The sequence below is a fragment of the Bidens hawaiensis genome, unplaced genomic scaffold (assembly GCF_021521415.1).
Source record: "Bidens hawaiensis isolate Kalapana, Puna unplaced genomic scaffold, B.hawaiensis_p1.1 tig00004743_1, whole genome shotgun sequence".
Lineage (NCBI taxonomy): Eukaryota > Viridiplantae > Streptophyta > Magnoliopsida > Asterales > Asteraceae > Bidens > Bidens hawaiensis.
In genome coordinates this window covers 283897-301164 of record NW_027491293.1, presented here as the reverse complement: position 1 = coordinate 301164, position 17268 = coordinate 283897, and the positions used below count along the sequence as shown (strand labels likewise).

General features: G+C 37.5%; 1 protein-coding gene across 1 annotated transcript; it reads right to left on the bottom strand.

The window, feature by feature from the left end:
* Positions 1-10424: 10424 nt before the first annotated feature.
* On the bottom strand, positions 10425-16338 carry LOC143627772 (U-box domain-containing protein 4-like). Its single transcript, XM_077097519.1, has 5 exons — positions 16303-16338; positions 14914-15194; positions 12648-12764; positions 10690-12564; positions 10425-10596 (listed from the first exon to the last, which is right to left on the bottom strand). Exons 2-5 carry the CDS (start codon positions 15187-15189, stop codon positions 10537-10539), a joined length of 2328 nt encoding a protein of 775 aa, XP_076953634.1. The 5' UTR covers positions 15190-15194; positions 16303-16338; the 3' UTR covers positions 10425-10536.
* Positions 16339-17268: the final 930 nt, after the last annotated feature.

Sequence of the window (17268 nt, the reverse complement as noted above, 5' to 3'; positions counted from 1 at the left end):
GGATCTTTTGTACTGTACCTGACGAGGTATGGGCAAAAGATCTGACCAGATATACGACAGCTCATTGACAACAGTATGGCGAGCAGCATGCTCTTGTACTGTATGTCACTGTCAGCCGCTGCCTACCCACCAACTACCAGCATGGCACGTGCGTAGGCCACAGTTGGTAGAACAGGAATACTATTCAGCCGGCTATACCTTCTTGGAAACCTACCTTCGGCTATAAATACCCTAAATGGTATGATCATCTAATCTTATCTTGTATCTTATATCTTATACCTGATATCTGCTCTAGCAATCTCTTAATATATACTTATATTCAAGAGCAATCTAGTCTGATTCTCACGCCGGAGGGTGGTCACAAGGAGGAACCCCCCCCCCCTTCTCAGTGACGAGCTCACGGTGTCTGTTTTGCATGTTATCAGAAGAACCATCTTTGCCGGATCTAAACCCCTCGTGGGAAACATCTATTTAACCCCAGATTATCCGTAATCTGTCCGGGGTCGATTACGAACAACAGCATGAATAGTAATAACAAGGATCAAGACATGAAACATAGGAAGAAGAACACTAAGAAGAAGAAACAAAGGATGTTGTTGGGTGGGTGTAATTGTTCGGCAGATACAATTGAGAGTACGAGGAAGAAAACGACAAAAGAAGAAAACATGTTACATGTGAGGAGCGGAGAAGGGAGAATTGCGGCGTCACGTCATCGGACATTTGAGTGGTTAAAGCAGCTTTCAATTGAAGCTTAGTTGATTGAGATGCATGACATGATGATTATTAAGGTTGTGCATGCTTATAAAATATTGGTTATCATGATGATTCATCAATCTTACTTTCCGACAACTTTTGTGGAGAAGATATATCTGACATTTTCAGGGGATGTTTTTTATTTTTGTTTTTTTAAAGGTTTTATGTTTTGTCTTGTGGGGAATGGGGATAAGGTTTATTTGTGTAAGCTAGGAACGTGACTCACTGATCATGTTTAGAAATCATATATTGTATGATTGTAACTAAAGGTTTGTTATTTATCTCTATTTTTTTAAAAAAAAGGAAAGTATATATAATTTGGTTTAGATGGTCTTCGACGGGAAGCCCATGAGACGTACATGATATGGTGTGGAACCGCCCGTTGGAAGGTCACCATCAAACAAGGTCTTTTAGAGAGGGGGTCTAACGTGAAGAGGGGAGAACGGGACGATTATAGATAATGCTAGCATCCAAGCATCGTGTTACTCTCACGTTAAAAATGGTTTTAAAACATAATTTAGATTGTTAAAGAGTCAAAGATCTTAATTAACTTCAATCTTAAACTCTTGATGCATTTTTGTCTTTACCTAATTATATAAGAGGGCAGGTAGCAACATGGTGTGATGGAAATAAGAATAATGTGTTATATAATATAAAACTATTTAATTAATATGACTATAATCTTGTAAGTGCATGGCTTAATATAATTAACAGTTCTTAATTTGCAATATAAAAATGTAGTGTCATATTAGCTTTATCGTTAAGCATGTATATAATTAAAATTATCTAGTCAATCAAAGCATCTTGTTTTCATTACTTTTAGCGTGCAATTCTCACTTTTCAACCAAACCCATATCTATATGCAAGGGCGGACAAACTTTATATACATGGGTCGGTGAGGCTGCGTGCTATGGTGGGGGCTTCGAAGCCCCTCCACAGTGCCACGTTAACGTTACGTAAACACTAGGGGCATCGAAGTCCCAGGGCATAATACCCCTCTATGATGAGGGGGCTTCGAAGCCCAACCTTTTTTATTTTATTTTTTTTATAAAACAAAAAAACCAATACAAATAAAAATATAAAACATACAAATAAAAAAACCAATACAAATAAATAATAAAAACCCTACAAATAAAAATAAAAATCCTACAAATAAAAATATAACTAATGCTCGTCGTCGTTGTCCTCGTCCTCGTTTGCATATTTGGCCAATATCTTTGCTCTTCTTTTTTCCATCACCGCCCGCGACACAGGATCTAGATGCGATAGATCTTTTGTGATGAGCTCGAGTTCCTTTTGTTTCGTTCGCTCGTTGTGGATCGCTCTGAATTCCGCAAGCATCGTCTTTCTTTCTTCGTGCACCTTCATGAGGCCCTCCTGTCTTTGTTTTTTAATGTTGGCAATCTCGGCTAGCCTCCGCTCCAAGTTTTCAAGATACGAGCTCGTGTCGGAACTCTTAGAGGATGTGGTTCTGGACGAAGATCCTCCACCTCTAGACGCCGCCTTAGCTTTATCTCTTCCTAACGGCCGTGGCAACTCATCCGGTTCGTCAAAAATTAATTCCGGATCCAACTCGTTTAGATTAATTTGACCACGACCATCAGACATGGGCTGCGACGGCGATTGATCGGCCGAAGTAGACGTTGTCTTTGACCGTTTGGACGGTCGCAGTGGTGATGATGTCGGGACCGTATGCCACTTTGGCGAGCTTATGCATTGTCTCCAAACATCCAACATGCTAAAATCTTTATTATAAAGGGCTTTGTATTGTTTTAAGCATGCCTCCAACACATCGGCATCGCCCATGCCGCTTTTTCTGTTGTTCTGCACGTGGGTGTAAACGGCTGTGAAGTCGGTTATTTGTGTGCGTAATGACTTCCATTTGTTGTAGACGTAGTCATTCCCGCGATACTCTCCTCGACCCATTAAAGCAAAGAACTTGGTGCGTATTTGTACCTAAAACTCCGGCGAATGTTTGCCGTCACCTTCGATACATATAAAAGCTTAGTATTAATAAACAAAAAAATATAACATGGAAAACATATAAATATTTTTATAATGTACCTTGAATCGAGTCTTCAGAAGAGTCGATCCACACTAAGGCTAACGCCATTACCTCATCCGCTTCCCACATTTGTCGTTCGCCCTTTTCGGTTGTTCGAACGTCACCCGGGTTCTTTTTTTTATGACTTATTTTTGGACGCGGGACTTGCGTTTCGGGTACTTGCGTTTCAGGTATTTGGGTTTGTGGTACTTATGAGGACGTATACGGCATTGGCGCCCGAAAGAACATATCGGGGGTAAACGGTGGCATGGGTGGAGGAATCGTCGATCGTTGTTGGTTTGCATAGAACGGGTTGCTAATTAAGGTCGACGTTATTTGCGAGCAAACTAGCCCACCACATACAACTCGGATCCCACGGGTTTTGATTCGGGTTCGGGTTTGGGTTCGGTGTTGAGCTTGAGCCCGTGTTCGGGTTCGGGTTCGAGTTAGGATTCATGATTTGGTGTGAAGATGAATGTTGTGAAGATGGTTAAATTTGAAGATGAATGTTGTGAAGATGGTTAAATTTGGTGTGAATATGAAAGTTGTTTGAGTAAAATTGAGAAAAAGGTTTGAATTTATATAGAAATGTTAATTTTAATTTTTTTAAACGGCTATATTACCGTTGGTGGTGGGCCCCCCACCGCGCCCATCATCCCCTCTGCACCCCACATCACCGCGCCCCTCTACGGTGTTTCATGCCCACCACGCCCCTCTCCCCCCTCCTTCCGCGCCCATAGTGCATAGCCTTAATGCCTTAATAGGTCGGTTAATGGGGGTTCTTTAAAATATAGAAGGATTTGAAATGCTACACATAAGATACATAACTCGTGTAAAAATATGTCATAACATTTATTTTACAAAAAAAACTGCATTGCATTAGGTGAAGTTGTATTAGATCTAATGCAACATTTTTGTTAGATAATGCAACTGTTTCTTTTAAATGCAACATTTTATAAAAGTTGCATTTGAACGAAACAGATGCGCTATATGAAAAAGATGTTGCATTAAGTATAATGCAACTTCACATAATGTAGTTTTTTTTGTAAAATAAAGGTTGTCTTGGACCAACTTTTTTGTGATGAAAATAATTGTGCAGATCCTGGATACTCTTTTGTTTTATAACTCAGGGCTAGTGTGTGAAATGTAAGAACTGATTCGTCTCAATCATATAATCATAGTGTCCTTTTTCAAAATAGGCCGGAGAGATGGTGTTGTAATTATCTTGGTTATCTGATTATATCACAAAACATGATTTCTTCTGGTGCGCTGTATTTAATAAATGTATGCTGATGACATAAAAGTATGGATGATTTATGTCAAATATGATGGTTGACATGTTTTTATTGGATAGCTTGATAGCATTGGTTTGTGTTACTACCCAAGAGATCGAATGTTATGTGTCACTTGATGGAGCAAATTGAATATCCTACGTTACCTGGCGCACAAGAGTGTATGCCGTGTGCCACTTGACGCACAAGTTTAATTGTCATTCACTAATGGACGAACAAGTGCATTTATTTACATCACATGTAAAAGTTCAATTTAATTAATACATTTAAAGAAATCCAATGGCTATTTTCACAATTTTTTTGTTCGTCCATAAAACATATTTTTTTAATGTTTCCCGAATTAATATGTATGCTAGCTCGAGGATGTGGATGATGGTGGTCTTTCTAAGGGCGAAGATGGGTGGAAAATGAATCCAATGCGGTGGAAGAAGTGGAGGTTATATGATGGAAGTATTCATTAAACTTTAAAGTACATTAGAGGTTGTTTGTTTATTGTGAGGGATGCAGAGATACGGTGACAAGAAAGGAGGGCACGCTCAATAGAACATCTATTGAATTGAGGGAGCTACAACTTTATGGTTCCACTCAGTATGGTTCGGAATGTTGTCCACCCTTCTATTATCCCATGTGGTTTATAACTTTATATGTGACTTCAAATATCCATCAAAGCTCACCTGTCATTGATTTGATTGATAAAAGTTAGTGTAGTTTTTTCAACTGTTAAATGTAAAATTGCGTATTTAAAACATAATATCATAAAAGAATAAAAACCAAAATCTGAATGACATAAACATGCCATGATCAATAAAATACTGAAACAAAAACACTTTATAAAAATCAAAATAAAAACAATGTGTAAATGACCATATTCAATTCATCATCATCATCATCGTACTCAGTATATCCCACCAATAGTAAAGCTATGGTAGGGTCTGAGGAAGGTAAGATGTAGACAGCCTTGCCTCTACCCCGTAGGAATAGAGAGGCTGCTTCCGGTGAGACCCCCGGCTCGATATTCAATTCAGATTAAGGTGTCAAAATATGTTAGGTTGTGAGCTGAAAACTAGAAGGATTTTAGGCTAGTGGTATCAAGATATTAGATAAAGTTTTGATTTCAAGGTGGTGAATGATCAGATCTCATATATTGAAACGACTATATTGACGATCAAGGAAATATGGAAGAAAATGCTGTTTTTTTTTTTTGAACATTTATTGGAATTGTTTACTAGGCACATCCTGATGGTAACTCCTATCAGAGGAGGCTTAACTGCGGAGTTCTCCTCACATTCACTAACATTTAACCCAAAATATGTTGATGATTTAACTATTTAAGGGGCAATAATCTCTTTTTTTTTACGGCCGATGTGAGATTTGCCTAGGGTATTGGTCCACCGTCATGTTAATCTTCTTTGTATCTTTACATTTTGTCTATTTTTTTCAAAACAAGAGTTGAACTGCACAAGTTGTAGTTTCAAAACAATATGTTTTTGACAGCTATTTTTTTTCAGCCCCAAAACAAGTTGAACTGCACAAAAACTTCCATTACAGTCCATTTTGTAGAGAGTTTTCAGCCCAAATCAATCCAGTGGCCTTAGCTTCAAAACAATACAGGGCTTAGTGTCATTTACCTTCAATCTTCTTGACTATTGCTACAAAATCTTGGATCTACAACAAATAATGCATGAAATTTACAATTTTGGTCATTTACAAATTGAATCTTGGAAATTAGGCTATGTGTGCCGGAGGGCTACAAAATGGGGCAAGTATCGACACGTCAACAAAGGGCGATTTGCATTTTAGGGGTGCAGTGGCGTTATAGCCCCATCACATCATATACATATATATGTATATGTATATTACACACACACTAAATATAATAATATTAACCCGCAAAACACACACGACCCCCCCCCCCCCCCGGTCGCCCCTTTTATCGTCAGGGGGATGGTGCTCTTTGTCAAAATCGCCCCTTGTCGCCCCACTACACATTGTCTTATGCTTCTAACCTTAGCCTACAACTGGTAATGTATGTAAAAAAAAAAAGATGGCAATGTATGAATTCATGATTTGACCAACTAGACCTTCAATCTTGGAACTTAATTAATGATAAAACATGTTTATTGATTTTTGGGAATATTCAGTCAAAATAAGTAACCTTGGAGCTAACAATCATCATACACGGTCGTGCAAGAACAAATGGTACGTTTGTCATATTTTAATTGTTTTGTAAAACCAACCATAAGTTGAATATGAATATGGTTTTTATTGTTGAACAACGTGATGATGATGAGTTTGAATTAGTTCAATACCCGATAAGCTAATTTAGACTTCAAATTAGTGAATTGACAACTAATGAAATTTATGTGACGGGTTAGTCTCAAATTGGAATTGAAGGCCATTATCATGTATCCTAATAAAATAGATCATGATTCTACATCGGACAACTTAAAGTAACTTAGTAAGCTGGTTTGAAGCTAGTAATTGTCTCTATCTGAACTCAAGTGTTTGTTTTGACTGAGGTGGAATATATTAGCACATGTATATCACTTAAATGAGCATTCTATATTTAAGTGATATACATGTGTGTTCCCAACATCTGCTGCCGTGGCAGCTGTGAGGTCAGAACCACCATCTGAACACCGACGTCCAAATTCATCTCGAGCCGGAGGTCGTCACAATAACCATTCTCGAGGAGGTGGTAGGGGTGGACGTTTCAAAGGGAACCCCACCAGCTCCCGGGTAAACACAAACCATTGCCAACTGGTTCTAACATGAGTTGGGCCGGCTGGACTCCACCACCGAGCCCATATCCCACCCATGCATGGACTCCACCATCTCCCTTCCAGCCGTGGATGGGCCACCTCCAACATCCTAGTAGCAGCAAACAAACCACTTCATCCAATCCTAGCCTAGGTAATTCTCAGCCGGCCCCACAGGCTAATGTTGCAGCTTATGATGCAATGGACTCAACTCAACTTGGCCAAGCTTTTCAAGCCATGACCATGACCCCACCAACCAATGATGAACAGTGAACTATGGATTCCGGGGCTACTGATCACTTAACGGGTAATCCAAGTATGATTCAAAATCCCTTCTTGTCAAATTCATATGGTTATATATTTGTAGCGTATTCCCATCCTTGGATCATGCCATCACACCATTAAAAACCCAAACCGACTCTTTTATCTAAAAAATGTCCTTTATACCCCCCAACATATTCAAAAATCTAATTTTGATACGTAAATTTTCAATTGATAATAACGTATCTGTTGATTTTGACCCTTATGGCTTTTCTGTGAAGGAGTACCCGAGTGAGAAGATGATATCTCGCCACAATAGCTCAAGCCAGCTCTACCCGTTTACCTATCCGGTGTCGTCTTCAATATTTCTAGCTTCTTCAAACACAGACGTTTGGCATGAACGTTTGGGTCACCCTGGCAGACCCGTTATTGAATGTTTAAATTCCCGTAATTTTATTTCTTATACTAAACTTGGTAAAAGCACGGTTTGAGCCTCTTGTCAACTTTCAAATAATAAACGTTTACCGTTTTCTTATTCAACGTCATCTACTTTGTTGCCATTTGACATAATACATTGTGATTTATGGACCTCAGCCGTCCTTAGCAAAATAGGGTATAAATATTATATGGTACTTGTAGACGACTATACCAACTATACATGGACATTTCCGTTAAAATTCAAATCCGAAACTTATGAAAAATTCACCCAATTTTACCGTTTCATCAAAACCCAATTCAGCATGCCCATTAAATCTTTCCAATGTGACTTAGGGGGTGAATTGTTGCCAGGGGCGGATATACTTCACAACTAGGGGTAGCCTCCGCTACCCCTTAACTTTTCGTTGTTAGTATAATTGTTTTTTTCTTTTTTTTTGTCAATTTTCATATTTCGCTACCCCTGAAAAATATTCCGCTACCCCTGAAAAAAAATTCGTTACCCCTATTTGTTTAAAGTTCAACAAATTTAAAAGTTCAAATCAAACAAAACCCAAAAAAATTATAGCCAAAAGAAAATAAAAACCATTAACCTTATTTTTTTTCTTTTGTTTGAAAGAGAAACATCAAACATAAACAGACTCAACAGAATCATCATTTTGAGGTTGAAGTTTTTAATACGGTTTTGGATATGCAGATTCAAGGCAAGGTCTCAACTATTTTGTTAGAAAATATATCTGGTTTAAATCTATGAGATTCGTTTCCCAAGTTTGACATATTTAACATAGTGTAATTTTCTGTGATTTATCTGAATGATTTTAGTAATGAAGAAAGAGGGTGTATTCGGCCTTTCGGGTGATCGTACGACCTTTTATCACACTAAATTTAAAGAAAGATGATAAATTTGCAAAGTTGAGTCGAATGTGTGACCTTGCTCGTGTAATGGTGAAAAACGGAAAGCACACCACTCTTCCTTTGGTTTATTAAATATTGAAAGCTAGCGTTGGTTTTACTGATCGCAACCGCAACCGTTGAAATCTGTTTTTCTTAAATAAAGCTTATCAATACGGGTTTGCGCAAGAAAATGGGTAATGAATATTTGAACAATGGTTTAGTTTGTACGGTCGAAAGAGAAACACTTGATAAGGTAAAAGAAGATGTGTAATGGCTCAATTTCAAGCTTTCAAAAAGTGAATATGAGAAATTTGTACCACATGTGTTTAAATATATTTATTATCGTGTTTCTATTTTTGTTTCGTTTACATTGTATGAAATATGGTAAAACAAAATTTTAAACGTTACCCATGAGATTTATGTCTAGATCCGCCATTATTGTTTGCGTGTATGCAAAATCTTAATAGAAATGTTTGAATTTTGATGAAGCGAAATGGTTAAAGTGAGGTATGTAATAGGTAAAATAATAATAACTATTTTTTATTAAAATTTAAAATAGCTTTATAACCGTTGGTCACTTGGTCAACGGCTATTTCATCACTCGCAACCCACGCCCCCTACCGGATTTCTATACTTGCACCACTGACAACAATGTACCCACAGTGGAGCTGAGAGATTGAAGAGTGTGCAGATGGTGATGGTGATGGTGCTGGTGTTGGGATTGGCTGCCTTCAGCTGCTTCTAGATTATTTATTTGTTGTTTTTTTTGTTTGTTTTTAATTTGATTTGTATTCCTTATTTATCTGGCCATTGGTATACTTTGTGTACATGTATAGAATTGTACCGCATTGTATTTCAAACGATTCGTTCAATCAAATTCATGATTCATTTTCTACTGTAACTATTATAAGAAGCATATTGTAGGTCATCATGGGTTCAGACCCATAATGTCAAACTTCTTTACATTACATACATGGTCAAGACTTCGCTTATAATGGTGTGTGATTAAGGCTACACTTGTAATGTTGTAATGACCATACTATATGAGAGTATTGTTGAGATGGCTTTTTCAAGAAAACTAAGAACTAGAGATTTATAAGAGGTATTTTGAAACTCTTGATTATTACTGTTGCTCAAATGACATCTTAAGAGGGGGGTATGTTTAGAAGTAGGGTGTTTTGCTGGTTAAACTTTCGGGTTTTGGTTTTTTCAGGTTGGGTTAGAATATCTAAGAAACCAAAAACTAATCATAATAAAATGCCACCATTCTAAAATTAGAGCAAAAATTCATCTTCACATGTAACATAACAGATCATCAGTTAGTGAGGTAATAATATTGCCAACATAACCTATCAGCTATTTGAATAGACATATACGTGTGCGCGCACGCATACATTAAAAAATCATCCAGCCATAATGAATAGAGTGCAAACACAACCAAATTGTCAAGGCTGGATAAGAAGAATGCATAGGTCTTTCGGCTGAAATGCGAACCGAATCGCTATACTGCCGGAACGCGAGTGAAAGATTTGGGCAGCAGTATGGGAACAAGGTGAGGGCCTGAGGGGGTTGTAAACTAGTCAATCTGAGCCCAAACTCATCCAAACGCTAGCTCAAGTCGTTTCAAGCTCTATGTTTATAGTTCAAGCTCCGTTCGTTACTAATTTAAAAATATTTGACTATTTATTCATGTATTTATAAATAATAGTATTTGATATGTATTTCTAGCCTACTAAAATAGAAATTATTATATTCATATATAGTTTAAACTGGCATTTTGAAATTTAAAAACAAAAAACTGAAATCAGGGATAACTACCACATTATAGAACAATCAACTTTTAACCATCCAAATGAATATTCAAAATACATGAAGAAAATGTAGTACTAAAAAGAAATGAACAAACACACATACACTACATTAGACTGCAAATATAACCACAAAGATTATTCACTCCACCCACCTCTCCATCTATCTCCACTTCTAGCCTTCTATTTCATTTTTCCACACAAATCAAGACCTCCATATGCAACATTAGCCAACAGATGTACACTGTATACAAATCTTACCATCAACCTATTAAATTACCAATTTACCCCTATCCCCTCCCTCCATTACCATGCCTCTGGGTCCTAAAATAGCTAAGCAGCGACTGCGCCTGCAACATAAAGAATATCGCATTTCAAAATCACAAATTACCAATTTACCCTCACATATTAAAGAAAAAAACAAAACACACAAAAAAAAATACCTTTTCCTTGGCTCGTGGTGTACCCGACTGTGACAAAGCAACCAGTGGTGGGACGGCACCCTCCTGAAGAACCATATTACAAAACAGACTACTATTGGTGCACAACTGTAACAAGGCGGCTGCGGCATTCTCCTTCCCTCTAGCCGAACCCAACTCAACAACTTCAACCAGAACCGGTATCCCGCCCTCCTGACCTATAGCAGCTCGCCCCTCGGGAATTGTTGCGAGGTTTGACAGAACCGCAACCGCCTTATCAACCATTCCTGCCGCAGGGTCCATTAACTCCACAAGGTACCTCACCGCACCCGACTGCACAATACGTGCCTTGTTTTCATGAAATATTGACAGGTTAAATAAAGCTGTTGCTGCATCTTTTTTCCCTCTTGGAGTCCCATTTCCCAATAAGTCAACCAACGGTCTAATCGCACCTGACCTCCCGATTCTTATCTTGTTATCTTCAATAACCGAGAGGCTAAAAAGAGTTGCAGCAGAGTTTTCTCTAGCCTCAGAGCTCCCGGTTTCAAGCACATGTATCAGTGGCTCGATTGCATCCGCATTTGCAATCGCGGATTTGTTGTTGTCATTTATCGATAGATTTAGAAGCGCAGTGACCGCATTTTCTTGAACTTCTTCATCGGTGGACCGGAGTAGACCAATTAATAAGCTGATGCCACCGCAGTTTGCCATAACAATTCGGTTATCCATATTATGTCTAGCAAGTAATCTAAGTTCCCCAGTCGCTTTCTTTACTACATCAACCGACGTGCTGCTTAATTCCTCAACCAGTTTTTTAACTTGGGTTTCCACTCCAGTAAGGTCGGGGCGGATTTCTGCAGACGGAGAAGAAACTATTCTCGGCCCGTACCGTTCTGATGGCCTGCGCCATAACTGGTTTCTGGGTCGGGTTTCAAACCGTGGGGAGAATTGTGGAGTGGTGGGGGTGATGGCGGCGGGAGCGGGCTGTGATTCCGGTGCTGCCTCTCCCGACACATCACTGCTGTATGCAGTTGCCATTGGTACCGCAGACGCCTCGTTTGCTTCATGAGATAGCTCTTGGGAAAAGCTTGTATTGGAATGCGTGCTGGAAGTCGAAACCGTTCTCTGGTGACCCTCAGTCAACCCACCACCAGCTGATGACTGTGCACCAGAATCTAGACGTTGGCCTATGGAACCTGCCAACACGTGCCCGTTTTCGGGCAACGAATCCTCTGAAGATGATTGGACATGATGGGTGGTCCCACTGGATGAGATTAGGCTTTTCTCAGGTGAACCTATGGTGGCCCGCACTGACTCGGGTGACTTAGGTGGAGTCAAGGTCACCGTCTTCACAGGGTCCGGGAGCTTAATATTGTTTAACTCACACCAATTTGCAATTAGTGCCTTGACAGTGTAATTAGGTATAAGATTAGTATGTGCAAGAGTTTGCATGGTCTTAGGGCAAACCGTAAGCCCGAGATCAAGCCATTTACGGATATATCCTCGCTCGTACGTCTGTCCAGAAGCTACAATTACAGGATCGGTCATGAGTTCAAGTGATAATGGGCAACAGAAATCAGGAGGTATGGGCACAGGGTTAGAGGTTTGGGCCTGTTTGGCCTCGATTAAACAATCGTTCATGTGGGTAATTAGGGCAATCATTTCCTCAATGCACTCTAAATCTTCTGCCTTTTCAGCTTGTTCAGCATTTTCCTTTAGTTTTTCAAGTGCAACAGCCTCTATTAGAAGCTCTTGGTTTGACTTCAAGTTAAGAAAGTCAGCAATCTTTGACCTGCTATCGATATTAAGTCCAGACCCCTCTGCTTGATCCCTTATAGCTTTTGAAAGAATGGCTGATGATTTTTCATAACTCATATTCTTAATTTTCTGTATGCAATGCTGCAATCAATTGTAACACATATAAGATAAATCATAAAAAGTGATTTACTTCAAAGTAATAGGAGTCATCTTTTTTTGCATACCTCAAGTGATGTTGAACTTAATTCCTCAGGAAGATCTTTAGGGGAAGATTTCAGCAGCTCAAAAACCTCTAAGCTTTGAAGCCGAACCTTTGCAAATAAGGATTCAACTTGCATAACCTACACAATGCAAACTGATTATAAGATTCCAATATATACATATACACGCACGTTCATTTCAGAAGCAATAATATGTTGAGAACCGCATATGAACCATTACCGGCACATTGTGCATAAAAGATAAAAGATAATATAAGTAGTGGGAGAGGGAAACAAAAGCAGTTCATAACTGTCCTGTGTGTCACATTCGAAGCAATAGGTACAAATGAAATGCATTATGCAGTTCTTGCAGTTCAGAACTTAATACTTTTTAACTAAATTCCCTTGTATATAAGGAGAGACTGAGAGAGAGGGTTGTTCAAGATATCCAATTATAAGTAGAGAACTGCGAGAATCGAATATACATCTGTACCTATTATTAGAGAACATAACCATTAACGGTTTCCCTCCAAAGAGTTCATACAAATTTAATATTTAAAATATGTAACTCTTGTTTACATTAAGATAGTTTGAATAGGTTTGATTAGTTTTTATTATATATTTAATATTCCAGATTTGTAGCTTGTAACCGATTTTCCTTTCTTGTATTTATACCTTGCTATTATTAATAATAAAATCAAGTTGGTTTGATAAACTTATTACGGTATCAAAGCCTAAAGTGCTCCGTTGAGCTCTTTCCGATCCCAACTTCCGGCAACGGTTTTCACCACTTACTGAAATTAATTAACATCTTGTTGCCGCCTCAAATTTCTCCATCAAACTTACTTCCACCACTAAAATATTTTCCGGCGACGCACTGTTCCGTCAGCACACTGTTCCTTTCCACCACTACAATATTTTCCAACGACGCACTGTTCCATCAGCCCACTGTTCCCTTTGACCACTAAAATATTTTTCGACGACGCACTGTTCCATCGACCCACTATTCCCCTCCACCAATAAAATATTTTTCGGCGACGCACTATTCCGTCAATTTTCGGCGATGCACTATTCCGCCACTATTCCCCTCTACCACTAAAATATTTTCCGGCGACGCACTGTTCCGTCGAACCACTGTCCCCTACCACCTCTAAAATACTTCAGACCGACGCACTGTTCCGGCTACCCACTGTTCCCCTCCACCAATAAAATATTTTTCGGTGACGCACTGTTCCGTTGCCCCACAGTTCCTTTCCATCACTAAAATACTTCTGACGAGCCACTTCTATCCTCTTTCTCATGACAACACAAATTCTTTCTAAACCTCAATCATCCTCCCATTCTCCATTTCAACTCCACCAAACCAAACTAATAACCATTAATTGGTTTCCCTCTAAAGACCTACACACACACCACTCTTACCAAAATCTTATTTTCAAGATTGGTCTCCTCTTACGATCATCCATCTTGCGGGGGCATATAGAGAACATAACCATTAACGGTTTCCCTCCAAAGAGTTCATACAAATTTAATATTTAAAATATGTAACTCTCGTTTATATTAAGATAGTTTGAATAGGTTTGATTAGTTTTTATTATATATTTAATATTCCAGATTTGTAGCTTGTAACCGATTTTCCTTTCTTGTATTTATACCTTGCTATTATTAATAATAAAATCAAGTTGGTTTGATAAACTTATTACCTATCGCTTTAACTATGATGCATAAGGCGGTAATGTAACCTCATAACCGCCTCTCTTTCTATATGTCCCACTACATTTTTTCAACACTACATACAAGCGCTGAAGCCCATTTGTGGTTATCTACTTTAATTGGTATATACTGAATGCAATATATATATACAACGTTCAGTTCATAAACAATAATATGTTGAGAACGGCATTAAATCTTGTACTACTATATAAAATGACTAAAACGCATGTAAACTTAAAAAATTTTAAAATCTCTTTTTAAAACAATATTGATAGTCTTTCAAATAAATGCATATATGCACATTCATATGCATGTGTGCACATTTTTGTATATTGTATTAAAATTTTCAGGAGAGGAGAGATATAACCAAAGAAAAGAGTGAAAAAGGATTAAAAAAATTGTTTTTCAATTTTAGCCTTTTTGTTAAAGCGCATAGTTACGTATTGTGTGGTTCTCGCGATTCTAGACATACTATCGATTCTGAAAAGAGCACGCCCCTATATATACATACATACATACATATGTAAACGTGTGTATATGTGTGTGCAACTTGGAAGTGCTGATGATAAATACATACAAAGTAAACTTTACTCATCAATGGATGACTATCTTCAATAAGCTCCCTGAGATCATTAACATATTGACTCAAGCCTGCAAATTCTTTTTGAAGTGACTCATCAGAAGCCACTTCTGAATCAGCAATAGACTCCAGTACTGGCTTAACTAACTTGAGTATATCTTTAATCTTTTGGTGGTACATTTGAACAAGTTCTGAAGTTCTGTTTTCATGACACTGCAGATTAAAGAAATTAGAAATGTTTTTGAGAAGGACTTTCAGCACTGATATCTCCATCACACCTGCAAATAACCCGCAAATCATCATCTAAACATTATTGCTATTAATAGGTTTAGGAGATACTTTTTCTGATGTCAAATAGATCAATTAAATGATGTGATACTATGAGGGTCACAACAAAATAAGGTGACAAATTAGTGTTCAGGTGGTGATTTTAACAATAAACCCTGGTCAATAAGTATGAAAGAAGGTAACAGAAGTTTTAAAAAATGAGCGTGATGATAGCATGCTTGTTCGCTTTAACATATTTACATTTGACTGTATGAGTTGCAAATTCTACCCGTCTTACTAGGGGGGCTAATTTATTATAGGGCTGATCTTGCATGGCTTAAAATTCAATTATACCTCATCCTCTAAAGATTCCAAAAACTATGAGGTGACAGAAAGAGACCGAAACAACCACAGCGGATTCAGTCATTCAGCATTCTGACATCATTGACAAGGATCATAACATGAGAGCAAGATGATAATATGTGAGAATGTGTACTGAAATTACTTTTAATATGCATACATCTTACAATTGATAAGATTATTATTGGTATTCATCTAAATTATTTAATCTTATTACAGACGACGATGCCTGTAAGAAGACAATGGAGGGTAGGAGGAGCAAAGGTCGGGGATTTATAATTATATGTATTGATTTGTCTTAGCTTGTCCTGCCTTTCTTCATAGGTGTCGATACTAGGACGCCTCGGGATCCTTTTCCGTGCCTTGAGTTATCTCTTCTTTTCTCTTCTACTACCAATATACACTTTAATCTTATATGTAGTTTATAGTACCTACCTATCTTTGTTGTTAGTCTTATAGATGCAATCCTCATGATTGATTTATAAGTGATTGAATTTTATTGAAGTTAAGTATTATTAAGATTTATAAGTGTGAAATTAGGGCAAAAGGCCTATCAGACATTACAATTTACAAAGCAAAACCTAATCAGCAATACATACATAGCTAGAGGTTAATGATCTAGCTGCAAAATCAATCATATATACACGGAAAGTTTAGAAAAAGAGACTTAAAAACGATTGAATTGGTCCAACAAGGATCAATAATATAATAATATGAAATGAAACCCTAGAAAGAAAGAAAGAAAGAATAAGAAGTAACCTGGAGACGTAAGCAAACAGATCGGCAAATGATATTTAGTTGGCTACAAACAACTTCCCAGGATCTTATTATTATTATTATTCAGAAAGAAAGAAAGAAAGAAAGAGAGCAGACGGTATGTAATGAAGCTGGAAGAATTTGGGAGCACAGCACCTCAATTCTCATTGGCTTTTTATTATTTATTATTTATGATTATTATTAATTTATTGTTGGATATATGCTTGTAACCCAAAATATATCAGAATTTATTCCATTTCTTTTGTGCCCAAAAATACTACGTCCCAAAATAAATATTTATATATATATATATATTATATTTAAAGAATATTTTCTTTTGAAACATGTTATTAGTCTGTATAATATCTATGGTATGTAGCCAAGTCTATACTTGTTGGTATTTGTTGATTCTAAACATTAGTGAACAAGTTTTGACCTAAGTATATGGCCTTTGTATAGGCTCCGGTTTAATATTAATACAGAAAAAGGAATATAAGTTCAACTCATTTACGACCCGTTTACAAATCATAAGTTTGTATATGACATGTTTAAGTATCGTTAATCCGGTTGGTTCGTTTAAATAGATGGGTTACACGGATTGTGTTACATAATCTTAAGTGTATCTAGATTAGAGTTGATGCTTTGAATACATAAAACATAGGAGGCTATGTTCAGATTATCAATTCATCCTGTCAAGAGAAATCCCATCAACTCAAGGCAGTTGACCACTTAACATGAAAGAAGGACATGTAAATACTAGATAATGAACAAGCGTATGACATACGTGTAAACAAATTAGATAGAATTGTTTATGTATTTATGACACACGGAGTGTGAGATGTCTGGGACTATGGGATACTGAGAGTCTGAGATACTCTATGTGGAGTGTTTTTAGCATCGTATAATTACATAGTTTACTAATTTTTCCACGTATGCTTATCTTGCTATGCCAAAGAGAGGTGTGTGAAA